Below are 17,178 nucleotides of genomic sequence, written 5' to 3'. Positions count from 1 at the left end.
ACACCGCAACAGTGGCAAACTAGACAGCACTGAGCAAGGGGCCAGCAACCAGTTCAGACTCCCCTGCCCTGGAGAGAGATCGCAGCTGAACGTACATCTCTTCCTCTGTGGTCCTACATATAAAAGGGGCATGTGGCCGTTCCCTTAGTTCTGAGTCACAGCCTTACCCTGGCTGTGCAGGTGAGGTACCCAAACTCCATCTGCTGAGGGCGATCTGGGCAACCAGCCAGGAGCCCAAAAGCCGCACCCAAGTTCCCAGACACGTCCACAGCTTTTACCAACAGCAAAACGAGGGTAACCCTGACAGTCACTTAGACGTGAATGCTCTGAAGACAAAGTGAAGCAGCAGCTTGTTTGAGCTCAGCAGAGATAAAAACCTGCCCTTGGTCAGCTCCTGCAGAGACCGGCAGAGAGTGGCCATGAGCCACATTTCCAGGACGCTGCAAGTGGCACTTGGCCTTTGGGCAGCCCTGCTATGGCCTGGATGCACCTTGGAGAGCTCTAGAGAAAAATTAACTCTGGCACAGCATCAAATCCAACGGTTACAAAAGGAGGGCTGCAAATGACTCATCAGAAATGATGCTCCTGAACCAGCAAGACGGGTCTCATACTTGGAAACCTAAAAAAAAAGAGAGAGAGAGAGTTGTGCAAAGACTCACAAGTCAATCTGGAAGACGCTTTGAGGATGTTAATTCAGATAAAAAATAATAGTGACATACAGGTTAGACAGAAGGGCGGGGGTCAACTATCAGGAATCGGGCATGGTGTTTTTTTGGGAAGCTCTGCAGGAAAGGGCTTTTCCACCGACGCCAAAGGGCTTGGCATCAAACCCTAGCGCCCTTAATTATTTAGAAAAACTGGACGCGCACAAGTCCCTGGGACCGGATGCGTTGCATCTGAGAGTGCTAAAGGAATTGTGGATGTGATTGCAGAGCTATTGGCCATTATCTTTGAAAACTCATGGCGATCGGGGGAAGTCCCAGAAGATTGGAAAAGGCTAATGTAGTGCCCATCTTTAAAAAAGGGAAGAAGGATGATCCTGGGAACTACAGGCCGGTCAGCCTCCCCTCTGTCCCCGGAAAAATCATGGAGCATGTCCTCAAGGAATCAATTCTGAAGCACTTAGATGAGAGGAAAGTGATCAGGAACAGTCAGCATGGATTCACCAAGGGAAAGTCGTGCCTGACTAATCTAATTGCCTTCTATGATGAGATAACTGGTTCTGTGGATGAAGGGAAAGCAGTGGACGTGTTATTCCTCGACTTTAGCAAAGCTTTTGACACGGTCTCCCACAGTATTCTTGTCAGCAAGTTAAAGAAGTATGGGCTGGATGGATGCACTACAAGGTGGGTAGAAAGTTGGCTAGATTGTTGGGCTCAACGGGTAGTGATCAATGGCTCCATGTCTAGTTGGCAGCCGGTATCTAGCAGAGTGCCCCAAGGGTCGGTCCTGGGGCCGGTTTTGTTCAATATCTTCATTAATGATCTGGAGGATGGTGTGGATTGCACCCTCAACAAGTTTGCGGATGACACTAACTGGGAGGAGTGGTAGATACGCTGGAAGGTAGGGACAGGATACAGAGGGACCTAGACAAATTGGAGGATTGGGCCAAAAGAAATCTGATGAGGTTCAACAAGGACAAGTGCAGAGTCCTGCACTTAGGACGGAAGAATCCAATGCACCGCTACAGACTAGGGACCGAATGGCTAGGCAACAGTTCTGCAGAGAAGGACCTAGGGGTGACAGTGGACGAGAAGCTGGATATAGTCAACAGTGTGCCCTTGTTGCCAAGAAGGCCAATGGCATTTTGGGGTGTATAAGTAGGGGCACTGCCAGAAGATCGAGGGACGTGATCGTTCCCCTCTATTAGACATTGGTGAGGCCTCATCTGGAGTACTGTGTCCAGTTTTGGGCCCCACGCTACAAGAAGGATGTGGAGAAATTGTAGAGAGCCCAGCGAAGGGCAACAAAAATGATTAGGGGACTGGAACACATGAGTTATGAGGAAAGGCTGAGGGAACTGGGATTGTTTAGTCTACGGAAGAGAAGAATGAGGGGGGATTTGATAGCTGCTTTTAACTACCTGAAAGGTGGATCCAAAGAGGATGGATCTAGACTATTCTCAGTGATAGCAGATGACAGGATAAGGAGTAATGGTCTCAAGTTGCAGTGGGGAAGGTTTAGGTTGGATATTAGGAAAAACTTTTTCACTAGGAGGGTGGTGAAACACTGGAATGCATTACCTAGAGAGGTGGCGGAATCCCCTTCCTTAGAAGTTTTTAAGGTCAGGCTTGACAAAGCCCTGGCTGGGATGATTTAGTTGGGATTGGTCCTGCTCTGGGCAGGGGGTTGGACTAGATGGCCTCCAGAGGTCCCTTTCAACTCTGTTATTCTATGATTCTATGTCCTGTCCATCCACCTAATTTCTCAGCTGATCTTTCAATCCTGACCAAATACAAAGCTCCATCAATACAATAAAAACAGCAATCCCCAACTACCCCTATCCTTTGACCCACCCCACTGCCCCAAAGCCAGAGGAAATCTATATTATGCCTTGCAGTTTGATCTCAAGACCCAATAACCAAGGCATCTGAAGGACAAAAGGTGGGTTCGATATTCCCTTTTTGGAATATGCCCCAGTCCTGGTCTCCTCCTGTTTAAACCAGGAGACCACTGGCTCAAGTGTCTCCACTGATCTCCCTCCATGGATGCTGCCAGAGTTGTGAAGTGGTTCCCCAACAAGAAGAGGTAAGCCGCTTAAAGCTTTCCAGGTCAGGACCAACATGTTCAACTCCACTTGGGAACTAATCAGCAACCCATGTCTTGATGAACTACTTTCCCCTGGGGCTTACAGTGCACTTCTAGTTCTTTGTTCAACTAGAACAGCTTCCAAACAGAGCTGGGTCCAAGCAGCAAAGGTCCAATCCAGATCAGAACTTTCCCAGGGTCGAAGAGTGTTAGGATCCAGGGTTTGGTTCAAGGAATGAAATGCATGCACTATTCTCATAATAGAAAAGATGCCCTTTACAGGCCCCAAAACTACAAAATCCAGGAATTCGAAACAAAAGATCCCCAGATTATCAAACAGAAAACAAAAAACCACAATTTCCATCAGGGAAAGGATTTGGGTAAAATCTCTAGAAATTTTGACAGGTATTTTGGCAGCCCACAAAAAAGTTTCCCGAGTGGTCAAATCTGTTCTAATTGATTTAAGACAGAAGATTTGATGGCAAATCAAGAAATGAATGATTGCCAGTAAGTGGAGGCTCATTAAAAGCAGCTCCTTAAAAGCAAAACCACCACCCCTGCAAATCTAATTACAGCTGAAATACAGTGAAGAATTACAGTCTCTCTACTCTCTGTGGGAGTAATACTGTACAATGATCAAAGGTGCAGGCCCACCAATTAGAGCAAACGGACTAGGGGTTACTTCCCCTCTGTGCTCTCAGAGATTACAAAGATGATCTCAGTCGGTTTAGCCAGCAACAGTGTTTCTTGGAATTTGTGGAAAATGGCAAAGCAAAAGCGGCCAGCATCAAGAGACGGATCTTAAAGGTCTGCCACAAAAACCAGGCCGGAACTGTGACCTTTACAATCAGAAAATCAGGAGGAGTCTTGACGGCGACACGCCAACCCTCTGCTAGCCTGCAACTTCCCTCTTCTGCTAAACTGAAAATCCCACGGCAGGTCTTCGAGGCAACACCCAGCCCTGTCATTAGGGACAGCGTACGCTTCCCTCTCCTTTTAAGGCCAATCAGTTCCTAAATGAAGGCAGCACCTCTTTCTCTTCCCCAGCGACAATGGTACGGTAATAACAATACTTAATCTGCAGGGCATATGGCAGCAAGCACAGATCCCTCCTCTTTGATCAAGTTGCATGAGGTATGAACTGAAATAGCTTTGGCTGGGTCTGGTTTTTCCAGTCTTCTGTGAATCTAGTCAGTCTCTGGCACGGTTGCCCTTACTCAGAGGTAGCTAACATTTAAATGTTCATGTTTAATCCTGGCACATGCTAGTTCCTGGGCAGAAGTCACCAGTGATTAGCCTACACACACAAGAACATGGCAACTTAAAACAGAAAAACAGGGTTTCCAGCTCAGGAAATCTACTTCTAACACATATTCTAAGAAAAAGAGGCTGAGAAACAGCAGATAAAATTCAGTTGGGGGAATTGTTCTTGAACATGATAAACCTACCTGGCAGATTTGGCAAATAGGCCAAGTCTTGGGCTCCCCTACAGTGCTGCAAGGCTACAGGCCACTGCTGGCTCCACCTTTGCCAGCAGGTGTCAGCGTTACACTTCCGAAAAGCATTCTGGAGATGGCTTAGAAAATATTTACAAAGAAAGAAAATCCCAGAAAATGTTTGGTGGGTGGGTGTGGTTTTTTTTCCAAGATCCCTGGTACCATGGCCAGGAATAACTGCATGGCGATTATCCTTCCTTGTCATGACAGAGAAGGCTAGTGGGAGAAGTGAAAGAGATTGAACACACATGAATAAAGCCAGGGAGGGGCAGCTGGACAAAGCAGCTCGCTGGTGCACTGGATTTCAGGAAAGCAAAGCTCCTGGCTGCTTCATCAGACTTTGCTTCATCAGAACCCCTCCTGCCAGCCAACCCCAGCGAGAGCCTTCAGGGCCATTTTTGGAACGACCAAGGAGCCGCTGTTGCTGCTGCTTTTTTTTTTTTTGCGCACAGGCTTTGTGTACAAATGTGTTTAATTGTCTCTAAGACCTCCCAAGGACAGAGGGAAAATGCATTGAGACATTAGGGCTTCATACAACTGCTCTACTGTTTGCTCAAGGAAGATCTGGCTAATATCTTTTGTTTTCTCTCTCATGTTCTTTAAAAGTCAGTGGCTCAGATGCCCAGATGAACCAAATGTTCTCAAAGTATTACAGAGAGGAACTTTTCTGCTCTCTCTTTTTCCCCCGCACCTCTCAAATATTTTCTCTTGCACTGAATCCTTAAAGGCCAGATGTACTGAACTTTCTTAAGGAGAGGGAAGGCCACGGTCAGTATCTCTAACTGATTGCACACCAAGCAACAGAACCACACGCGAAGAAAAGGGAGAAGGGGGTTTATCTGTCAGCAGCTACTTTTGCCGCCTTTGTAACTAATCTGAGCCTTTGCAGAGGATTTATAAAATCAATGTCCGGGGGAGAGACCAAGACAAACAATAAAAGCCTTTTCTTTCCAGGACGATGGCCTGGTTTTGAAAGGTGCTAAGTACCTGTAGCTCCTTTAACTTCAATCTGTGGGTATCCAGCAGCTCTGGAAAAGCCGGGCTGCAGAGCTGTCTGCTAGGAGGACACCGTCCCCACAGCTACTGTGAATTATACCCTGGAGGAGTTGGGGGAATCTCCAATCCAAGGTAAAATGACAATCTCGTTTTGCTTTCCCAGAATCACTGACTTAACATCAACTTTCCACTAGAAAACAAGCCAAACTGCCCAGCTGTGCTTCACTGGTGACCTGGCTTGCACAGGCCTAGAAGCCCTGCACCCTTGGTAAAGCCAGGTGGCTCCAGGAGTACTAAGCCTCTAAGTGGAGCCTGTTGCTCTCAATAAGCTAAATCCCCCTTCACTGCAAACTGACCGGGGGATGGACACTGCCAGCATGTCGAGGTCGCTGGACCAAAGGTCCCTTGGGAGCTTTTTGGAGCAAGGGCTTTTTTTTTTTTTTTTTTTTTTTTTAAAGGAACTGTAATGAATACAGTGTTGGTGCAAAGTGCCAGCTTCTTTCCTGAGATGGGTGCATGGAGGCAGCTCCGCCTGAGAAGGGGCACCACCCCTGCAGATGCGGGAAGCACCTGGTGCATAGTGCTGCGTTGCAGTCAGTTTGGGCCACTCTTGTCAGGTGAAGCAGGCAGAAAGGCCAGCAGGACCAGGCAGCATGCAAGGAAATCTCCCTGGCCACTCTTACCGCTCCTATTCCAATTTCTCTCCCAGGCCTCAGCAAAGGGGGCATGGTCGCAAAGCTGATGCATCTGGCTGATTCCCCAGCTGCCAGGACAGTCCCTTGGAGCATAGGGAACCAGGCATAAGATGAGAGCAGGCTTCAGGTCCCTATCAGCAGAGAATGTAAAGATGTCTTAAAGCTACCTTTGACCCATTCTGCCCTCCCCCACATCCTTCCATCTGCTTCTCTGCAAAGCAGCTTGGGGAGACCAAGGGATCTGGCCCAGGAGTTTAAAGCTGACAGCGTCCTTTGAATCCATCTTTATCATTACGCCACCATTGTCCTGGCAGGTCTGCCTTTAAAGGAACCAGCCTTCCAGTGGCAAGCACCAGAATCTTATTGCTCTCAGCCCTTACGGCGGGCCAGACTCCACTCAACTCCCAAAACATAAAACAAGGGAATCCTCTGTGGTTTTAAATCACTCCAGATGTTCCAGCTGCACCAATGAAAAGGCAGTTTTGGGGCCATTCATTTCACCTGGCATCACAGCTGTTTCTTAGCCCTGCGGGCTCCCCTCCCTTCCCCTCTCCCTGCTCCAGCCCTTTTGATACCTCTGTAGGGAAATCAACTGAAAACAGGTGTCTAGGACTAATTACACCACACTATTTAAAAACAAAACCAAACTGTCCTGATTCCACTTACGAGGGGGCTGGAGAGGCATCTGTTCATCAAAACCTCAACTCTATTCATAGCAAAAAAGGGGCATTTGGGATGGCCTTTCAATAAAGAGACTAAAGAGCTTGGTTCTCTGCCAGCTACAGCGCAGCCTGCTGAGAGTGCACGTGAGCACGAGCGTGTGCATGGGCGTGCGCGATTGTGTGTGTGTGAAACGAGAGGAGACTCTTCAGTTCTTTTATTACACTCATTATTCCCTTCCTGTGACATTTCTGCCGCACTTGGAAGGAACATCAGCAACTTGTTTTCCCTCTAGGAGCATGGAAATAGACCCAGTTTTTCATTCAGAATGACAGCCCAATTATACCGCCTCCTTAATTCATAAATTCCAGGGCACACGCACATCAGGAGAGCTGGCTCATCTCTCGGGCGGGTGGGGATTAGCAGTCATCAGCAAGCATTACAGAGCTTCCTGACGCACGGGAAATAACAAGGGGTAACAAGGAGACACAAGAGAACTGCTTTGCTTTAGGCATTGAAAAACCTTTATAAAAATCACAGGCTGCCACTGTACTTTTGTCATGTTAATCTCTTAATGGGGTTATGGTAATCTGTGTGGGAACAATAAACCTGGGATGTGCTGGTGGAGTCTTCTACCAGGCAGACTTCTACTCTGCTACATAGACAAGGAAGGATGGTCCAGTGGTTAGAGCACTAGCCTAAGATTTAGAAGAGCTGGGTTCAATTCCCTGCTCTGCCACAGACATACTGTGTGACCTTGGGCAACTCACTTAGCCTCCCAGCGCTCATCTGTAACATGAAGAGCAGCCATCTCTGCAGGGAAGATATGTACATTGGAAACAGTCATGTGTCTAGATACTACAGTAACAAGGGCCTTACGGTGAGACCTAGGGCTTCCCTAGAATAGTGGTACACGCCTACCCAAGGCCCAGCAGTAGAATTTGATGGCAACCAGATACGGTCTCTTCTCCCATCCCCTCAATTGACTGCAGGAAGGGAGCTGCCCAGAGCCCTCTGTTACATCTGCCTGAGCCCAGGCACACGGAGCAGAGTATCACTCAGTGCAATACAGCAGGGGCTGCAGGTTAGGTCACAAAACAGCAGAGGGCGCTGTTCCCAAGTCTGCCACTGATGCAGCGCTGCCCTATCGCGTCGACACACAAAGCTTTGGGTTGGTTTTCCAGCTACAACGAGAAATCTCAGTATTGCAGCTTTATTTTGGGACACCCACACACACAGACACACACCAGGCGAAGAGGGAGAACAGGACAACTGGTGCACACACTGATTACGGAACTACCAAGCGTGCCAGGCACCACCACGAGTCGGGAACAACAAACAGCAACATATAATGCAATATAGGCAGAACGGATGGAGTTTTATACGGCCGGGGCACTGCAGAGAAGCAAATCCCTTCCTGAGACTCAGGGTGGAAATATCCAAGCGCTGAATTTGGCATTCGCAGATTTAGAACCAGAGCACAATCTCCTTTTTTTTTTTTTTTTTTAACATTTCCCACCACTGCATTACCCGCAGCACTATTCCCCCCGTGGTACTGCTGCTGGAGATCTAGCTGGGAGGAAAAATAGTCTTGTGATTACAATGCACAGGATTGAGGACCTGGGATCAATTGCCAGCTCTGTCACCCACTTCTTGCTTGGCCCTGGGCATGTGGCTTAGTTTCTCTGTGCCTCATTTCCCTATCTATATAACGGGGATAAAAATACTTCTTTACCTCACCCCTTGTCTGTCTTCTCTATTCAGGTTGTAAGCACCAGGTGGGTCGGGATCGGCATTTACCAGGTGCACGCACAGCACAATGGATCCCTGGTCTTGGTTTGGGCCTCTTGGTGCTAATGCAGTACAAACAACAGGGCTGATGGGCCGGCGAGCTGTCCAGGGGAAGTCTAGGCGAGACGCTGGTTAAAGCGCTAGCAGTTGCCTTGCCTTACGTACAGTAGCTGCTGCAATTGCTGCCCTCAGTGGAACTGTGCAATGCCACCCCTCGGCGGACAGCAGTGGACACGCGGAACAGACGGGCCGCCATTACAGGGACGTGCGGATGCTCTGACAGACATACCACTCCATCAGTGCTGGGCCACCCTACCTGTTTCTTTTTCAGCTTGGAGATCTGCTGCTCCACCATGGTGATCTCCCGATCCACTCGGTCCATGTTCTGGATCAGCTCCTCCTTCGAAAGTCTGGAGGGTAACAGATCCAGCTCCGAGTCAGGGTGGGCGGGGCTGACCGGAGACACGGGTTCCAGCTTTCCTGTCAGGCTTCGCTCCTGTGGAGAGTAAGAACAATCCGATCAGCGATTTCAGCACCTCTCCCTCACATGCCCTCATCACGTGTTGCAGATGCGCACTTCCCTGGTCACTTTCCGGCCCTTTAACACGGACGCTTCAAAGAACCTGCTACACTAAGCAAGGCTGGCCGCATCACCCGGACACTTTACAAACTCCCCGGCTCCCCACAGAACAGCTAGTTAAACTCCAGAGAATGAGAAGGTGGCCTTCATCTTTATGGTCACCCATGGTACTGGTCCAAGAAAGGCCACTCACTTTGGGACCATCCATTCCTGCAGCAGTCACACCCCACAGAAACCATAAAACCATCAACTTCCCAGGTCAAACTCCTGATGGCAGGGGACAGAGCTTTACTGATAACTGGTTCCAGACTACCACAAAACTTAACACGACAATAGCCCTAACAACTAAATTGAGGGAGAGAGAGTAACACAGGCACGCACTTTGTTCTAAAAGAATTCCAGAAGCCTCCCCAAGAGAGAGAGAGAGATCTAGTCCACCTGGGGGGTGGGGGTGGGGGGATTTCATGCTCTTGTTAATTTGGGGAGGAGCTCAGATACTAGGGTGGTGGGTGCCAGATAAATAAGAAAAAAAAGACAGCTATATGAGAGACTAGGTTAGATAAAATAGACAGAACTAATGACAAATGTCTGTCTACAGGCTCTAAAGCAAACAGTGTTGGAGGAAGTGCTCTTCAAAAAAGAAACTTCATGGAACAATGCAACCTAACAAAGCTTCAAAGAATAGCTCTCATTAGGATGGTGTTTGCTGGGGGGGAAGGGGGAGGGACGACACCACTGGGGAAAAGATCAAAATGTTCAGCACTTTTGATTTTTCCCAAGCAAAGTAATGGTTTAGCTACTACTAATTAGCCAATATCTCCTGACAGTCTTCAACAATAATCCTGCTGTTGTGCAATGCCTTTCACCCCAAAGATCTTGAAGTGTACTTACTGATATACAAACTTGGCAAAGGGTTCCGTTCACCCACCACTGAAATGAAGCCACCTCTGGGCTGAAGCACTGCAGCTGATTAACATCGCATGGCAATGTGAGAAGTAGTTTAGAACTGGACACGAACATCAGCTCATCCCAACGCAAGTAGAGTTCGGCAAAGAGGATTCTGCCTTGCTCTTAACTAACATCTGCTTGCACACAACCTCCTCTTTCACATGCAACAGAGCCCAGAAACCTTGAGCGCCTTGCTGCACGTCTAGCAAGGACTTGAATATCAAGGCCTGAAACAGCCTGGGGAATTTCAAGAGGCAAGAGACAGATTCATCCAACCTGGCAGGACACTGAAGTTAACGCTCGTGCCTTTATAAAGAGCATCAATAGGATCTGTAACTACACATCAGACTCTCAATTTTGTGTCTTATTTCCTATCACCACGTGGGGCCCTGCTTCCATGCTGACTCAGCGCATCCCCATAGTTCCTTACCGTCTCCTGTCCCAATGCTGACCCAGCCCTGACCCTATTTTGCTGTGAGATCCTACAGGATCCCAATACGACAGCCTATTCTGGCCTAATGCATTCCACTCATATTTGTAAGCTACAAGACATCGTAATTAAGTTTATCTGTTCAGTTATTTTGCGATGGGATGGGGTTTCTTTTCCCCCAGGATGGAAACAGGGGAGGTAAAAATGATGGTTTAGTTTGTAACCTTAAACCACAAGCTGCTCAATAATCACCCTGCAGCTGCTCTGAGAAAAATATGAAAAAAAAAAAAAAAAGCGAACAAGCAACGAAGTTCACACAAAACTTTGCACCTTTATTACAGCAGCCTTACAACTAGAGACAAGTCTGCCATTGTTCTCCAGCACCAACTGGTGCTTTTCATTCCTTCCAGAAGGGCTCCCTTTCTCTCTGACTCCCGGGCTGTGGATGACTGCCAGGCTAACTTCCCGCCTGGACCAGCAACAGGTGGGCTATTCATTAACTTACCACTTGTACTTCGGGGCTGTTTCCTCCTTTGGGAGGCACGGGGCGACGTGATCTCAGACCGCAGCTAGCTGGGGCCAACGATACGACACAAGAACGTTCTGCTGCGTTGGTTAAAGCGCCAGGCGTCCGCACAGTTAAGCGCTATGAATTGCTCTGGCCCGGACATCTTTACCCATGATGAAACCTTCTGGGATTGACGTGTGCGTAAAAAAAAGATACCACCTAATGACACTCGAGCGTGTCTTAATTAATTAATTAATAGCTGCTTACTGGAATGTGCAGCTGCAGCATGTAACCTCCACCCCTGCTTTTTGAACTCCCAAAGCAGCCTTAGAAGTGGAGCGTGCATCACAATGCCACATCTTAAGCCTTGCTCCCCACTCAAGCCGGCCCTGGACAGCTTTGATACTGTTCAAGGGATTTTCACCACGCTGCAAATGAAGCTTCATGCTGCTTGCAGTCAAGTTTCACTCAATTATAAGCAGGTTTCACTGTGCTAGCCTCCCAGAAAGCAAAGCCTGTTGACTCCTCGATGGGTATTCGGTGCCGCAGTCAAAGGGAATCATCATTTTCTTTTGCTCAGCCAGAGCAGAGGAGGACTGAAAGGGGAAGAAGTTGCAGCAAAGGATGGAGAGGAAGAGATTTCTGCCCAGGCCCCATTCCAGCCACTGGAAAGAACTGAGATAGGACAGTCAACGCTCTTTGTGAGCACCTTCTTCTCCTGGCATTCTTGCCTGCCAGTGGCTGTCCCAGAGCTTCTGACCCCAGGGCCACAAGGGCTAATGAATAATGTTCTTACTTTTCTTTGCTCCCCCCTTTATACAACTCTGCTAAGAGAGAAGGAGTTTGTGGATAAAAAGACATGTACAATTCCAAGACTGGACTCACAGAAACCAAACACCCAGGAGGGTCTCTCTTCAAATGGCTTTATTCCAGTAAGAGTGTTTGGTAGCTTTAGAGGCATGTTGGCTCATCAATGCCGCTCCTGCTTCCGCCACCGTGAAGATAAAGCATAGTAGCAATCTGGATATTAATATCCTTTCCCCCACCACATTCCTTACTATCACAGGATGGGTTTTTTCATTTCTTAGCATGAGAAGATACCACAAAGGCAGCTGAAGAAGTTGACTACAAACGTCCCTCCAAAAACCAAGCTACAAGAGCATTAAACACATACTGAGAAGGCAAAACAGTGGGTTTCTGTCTCGCTAGATTTACACTGGGATAAGATGGTGCAAGTGCTCAGTTACCTGACAACCACAAGCGGAGAGCTGAGGCCTGGCCTTCCTCATGGGCAACTGTTAAGCCTTCCCTGTGCTCTCAATTTTCAAAGCCAGAGGAAGCAGAAGATAGATTTTTAGGCATGCAATGCATGGTTTGCTCAAGCCTATGGGACAGCAGGAGTGGGAAGAAAATTGTGTGGTGATGGTGTGTAGGTGAGCGAATCAGCAGAAGTCATTTCAGTCCACAATTTCAGAGAGCGAGAGAGAGAATCGAACTCTAAGTACAAAACAACCAAGTGAAACTGGCCCACATTTGGCAATATGCAAAACGTAAGGAACTTTAAAAGATTAAAGCCCTTTTTGTAAAACCTTTGGAGACTCTGTTTCTGCTCTCCAGTCATATTTTCAGCCTACGGATGCTGGAAGAGAAGCGATGGTATAGTGGAGCAGAAAGAATGGCAGAGCGCTACCCTACATAAAAGTACCGTCATCACGCACGATGTCAGCGGTGCTCAGAGGCTCTTTCAAAATGGGGAATTGCCATTTTCACAGACACAGGTATCTAGACAGAGAGAGACAGACAACAAGGACGCGGGAGAAAGGGAATGAATGCAGAAGTCTCTTGGGAAACTCACACCTGATAATGAGGTTCAGGGAGTAGCACTCTTGTTTTTAAAAAGAAACCCTTATTCCTAAGCGCAAAAACCAGGTGCACATGAAAAGATGGTGACACAGCTGCCTGCCACAGTCAGCTTGAAAAGGCTGGACTTTCAAAGCAGGTTAAGTAACAGCAAGCGGTGGGCACTTGAATCCCCGAGGTGTACTCCAACCTTCTCCATTAGCGCTCTTCCTGGGAAAGGAGGCCTGATTGCCTCCCGGGGTGAAGAGCGCTGAGCATGAGTGTTCGCAGATTATGAATTTAAAATACTCTTGTGCTTGACTCAGTCAAGTAACGAGGGCCTAGGGCTCTTTTGATGCAGCAGCTATTGCTGGGAGCAATCCTGTGCTGTCAGAGGCCTGGACTGGGTGACCTAATCGGTCTGTTCCCTCCCCAGTTTCCATGGCAGAATACATAAGGAGATGCTCAGTGAAGCTTACAACAGCACGCCTTACACACAGTGATTGCTATGTCACCAGAACATCCAGTTTTTCTACTGTTGGTTCTTTGTCACTGTGAGAATCTGCCTGTTCTTTTGCACAAGTGCTGATATCTTGGCATCAAACGTGTCATAAGTACGCCTAAAACCGGCTGTTTGGAATGCTCTAAAGAGACAGGGGCCATGTAAGTAATTCAGCCCGACCTCATACGGGTTCAACATTAAACGTTCATGACAGAGAGAGACCTTGTAGCACAAACCTCAAAGGGAAACGGCACACTGTGGGGACACGACAACTCAGTGCAATGCATCTCCTGAAGATTACCAGGGAAGAGAAGAAAGCAGGGTAGCAAAAGCCAAAAAGGAGAACAGGATGGGCACATAACAACATATCCTTTGAAGATCCATGCCAATGGGCCTCTCAGCTGCCCACAGAACCCTTGGAGAGGAACAAAAGATTGGGAATCTCCCATTCACATTATGACTGGGACTGCCTTTTCCTTGCTCCAATGTTATCCCCCCCACCCCCGCGACATGGCAGCTCAAAGCATCCAGCCAAGAGGGGGATGCTCCAGCTCCCAGCAAGCCAGACACTGCTGGATTGTGCTTGCTAGCTGCAGAGAGAAATCCCATCCTGAGGGAGCATCCTGGAACAGAAAGTCAAATATTTGTGAACTGCATCCTTAAAATAGGAACCCACTGCAGCCAACACAGGAGCCCAACTCACTGCTAGGGAAGGTGGTTTTGTTTTTTTAAATGGTAGCAGTGGTCTGCTTCCTAACACTGAAGAAGCCACTTAAAGCAGGCTCTATATAATGATGTTGACGCCTGGGATCCTATCACATCCAGGTTTTAAATTAACATAGTGTGAAACGTAAAATTCTTCTTATTAACGAGTAGTCACAGCCTTCAAAACCAGCATGCAGCCCAGAGAGTTAGAATCAATCTGCTGGAGGGAAGAAAACAATTACTTCATTACTCAAGTCGATACTTTCTCAGTAATTATACTGTTTCCATGTGATTTGTTTTTATACACAGCTAACAGCTACCGTAGTCCCTGTTTATCCCTGGTGTTGTTATTATGCGATTTGTATGATAACAAGGGGAACAAGGGTGGGGGCGGGGGGCCAGGATTAATGTAAAGCCTCCCTTGGTAATAACAGCTGCTGCCATAAAATAAAACAATTAACACTAGAGACACACTCCATCTGAGAGGAGAACCTGTCCTAGATTTTTATTCTGTATGTGGTTGTCCCAGGCATAGGTCCCACCAATAAAAATCACAGCTCTTCACTGGAGGTCCCACCAATAAAATCAAAGCTCTGTATATTATGAGTGCCACCTTCACCTTCTGGGATGCAACTGATAGCGTCTCTTATTTTAAACGGCAGAGACTGGGGAAGAATATGTAAAGCCGTCATGGCCCAATGTTTCTAAAACAACTGCCGATTCAGGGCTTGATTCAACTTTCCCGGACTTTAATTGGAGTCTGCAGTGGGCCCGATCCAGCTATCACACGGCGGTTTAAAAGATGCACGTGGGCAAGCGGTCAAAGCACAAGATCAGGAATTCTTGAATGCCGACTCCACCTCCAACAAGGACTGCCCTCTGCAGCCTTGGGGCTTGTCTACACTTACCGTGCTGCAGTGATGCAGCTGCAAGGGAAGACGCTACTTTGCTTCTCCCGTCGGCATACAGTTAATCCACCTCCACAAGCGGCGGCAGCTGTGTCGAAGGGAGAAGCTCTTCCGTCGGCACAGAGCTGTCTGCACCGGGGAGTTAGGCTGGGATAACTGCGTCGCTCAGGAGTATGGCTTTTCCACATATCTGTAGTGACATACGTTTGTAGTGTAGACACTTCACCTTCCCTCACAGTAATTAAACCTATCAACCTCACTGGGTGGGCTGAACAGTCAATGCCTGAAGAAGAACGGCGCTGTTAGCATTGTGCATCAGAAGCAGTAATACTAAATAGACGGGAGGTGGGGTTGGAGAGTGGAGAATAAGCGAGGCAGAGGGAAGAGAGAGTTCAAAACAGCTGGTGCAGCTGAAGAGAACTAAAGAAGAGGAGGAAGGGGCTGGGGTGGGGCATGGAGGATGTGGGGGAAGGACAGATCAATAATATGCTGCTTTTTTTTTTTTTTTTTTAAATCCTTCCATGGAGGGCAAATCACCTGCCGGTGCAAAGTAAGTATTGCTCCTGCCTTCAGACACATATCTGCATTTAGCACTTTGAAAGGTAAGAGATAAATGAGAGAGGTTTTAGAATGAAGGCATGGTGGGAGACACACAATGGAGCCCTTGTTCACATCTGGACTCACCCAGACCTCAGGGCGAGCTGTGACTGGCTTGAACCTGGGTTTTCTTGACAATGAATCAGCCACCTTTCCAAAGCCCCAGGGGACACCACGTCATAACTTTGGAACCTTCACTTTCAAGCTGGTCAAATAAAGCTATGCTGTCTGAAAAAGAGGGGGCAAAGTCTAGTGGTTATGGATACGGAATTGGGAGTCAGGTCTCTGTTTTTAACCTTCTCTCTACCACTGCCTCAGTATGTGTGTTCCGGCAAGTCATGATGGCTCTCTGCCTCAGTTCACCCATCTATAAAATAAGTAGTCTACCAACAGTCTCTTCATTCCAGGAGCATGAGCAACTTCAACATCAAATGTCTGTAAATTACTTGGTTAACCCAGTTTAATGAAAGACGTGACAATTAGGAAATTAAAGGATTGTCCAACTGCAGTTTGATTGATTGAGTTATTAAACACAGAGTTTTGTTAGAACTCTGAGCTTCTACCCCCAATTCCTTCTGCTTGCACATCCCAGGTACACCCACAGGGTAAAAGAAAACAGTTACAACAGACAGCTGGATGACAACTGCTGCAGACCCACAGTGGGCAAAATTCAATTCAGACCTAAAAATGAAGGAAGCCCTTGCGTCTAGACAGACAGTTGAGGAGTATGAATGCCTGCGATTTTATCTGGGGACATAATTCTGTCATCTGAATCTTTCTTATCTCTACATACCCATCAAACGCATCTTAAATCTGCAAACTAATTAAATTCCCAGTATGCAGTTAGCAAGAGTCTGTGCCACAAGGCAGAGCCACTATTTGCTCTCTAGCCATCTGCAAGAACCTGTGGTTTGGAGAGCATTGTGCGATTTCGTAAACCTAGAGTAAGTACTAAACCCAAGGGCTATTAAGGGCTGTGATTCCTATGGAAGTGGGAGAAGGGGAAGAAGGCTGGGAAGTATCTTCTCCAGTTTCGTACTAGAGATAGCAGGTCAGGGAATCCAGGCCTCCCGATGCCCAATCTAGTGCCCATTTTCCCCCTGGATTGCACTGCAAAAACAAGCTTATAAAAATGTTAAAACCAAAGAGGTCAAATGTATATTTAAATATAGTTAAAAGTCCAGAGGGAACCAGGCTTAACCCTAGAGCATCTGCAATCCAAACATTACAGCCTTGTGCTAATGCAGCAGATGAGAGTCAAAATGAATAGAAACAACCATGAAACTGACTAGCTGGTCATATCTTCCCAGCAGCGGGAAAGGCAGAAAGAGGTAAAAGAGCATAACTGTGAAAAGCAGATCAGGTTATTAAACTTCTTTTGTTTTTTTTATCATCTGGCATTTTACTGACCCTTTCTGTAGCCCAATCTGTTTAAGGGAAATGTAATTTTTAAACCCTTAGGGTTTTCCATTGACCGAATCTTTGCAGTAAAACTAAAGGCGGCGTTAGCTTTTCTGGACTGATCCAAGTGCAGGCAGTGCTGTAAACTGTGCTTGATTCCTGGTCGCAGTTAATTTAATGCTTGCCAAAAGTAACGTCTCAAGAACACAGCAGCACTCGTTCAGAATTCCTGCAGCCCAACACCAGGCAAACCGCTCTGACTTGGGACCACCAAACGACACTCCCTTTGGTCTCAGGACTGCCTTCTAGCGATGGGCAGAAGTAGTTCTTACTAAACCACAGTAACTACACCCGTAACATAGTAGGAAAGGGGT

General features: G+C 47.4%; 1 protein-coding gene across 15 annotated transcripts in view; it reads right to left on the bottom strand.

Annotated features, from left to right (window-relative positions):
* The window catches only part of NCOR2 (nuclear receptor corepressor 2), a 412,272-nt gene that overhangs the window by 203,645 nt on the left and 191,449 nt on the right, over window positions 1-17,178 (bottom strand). For all 15 annotated transcript variants that reach the window (XM_073313442.2, XM_073313441.2, XM_073313453.2 and 12 more), the window contains exon 5: window positions 8,703-8,882. In XM_073313442.2, coding sequence (XP_073169543.2) covers window positions 8,703-8,882 — 180 coding nt within the window. The remainder of the gene's footprint in view (window positions 1-8,702; window positions 8,883-17,178) is intronic.

This window comes from Lepidochelys kempii, chromosome 15 (genome assembly GCF_965140285.1).
Source record: "Lepidochelys kempii isolate rLepKem1 chromosome 15, rLepKem1.hap1, whole genome shotgun sequence".
Lineage (NCBI taxonomy): Eukaryota > Metazoa > Chordata > Testudines > Cheloniidae > Lepidochelys > Lepidochelys kempii.
Note: the sequence above shows the minus strand (reverse complement) of the source record. Positions and strands in the feature narration are given on the sequence as shown.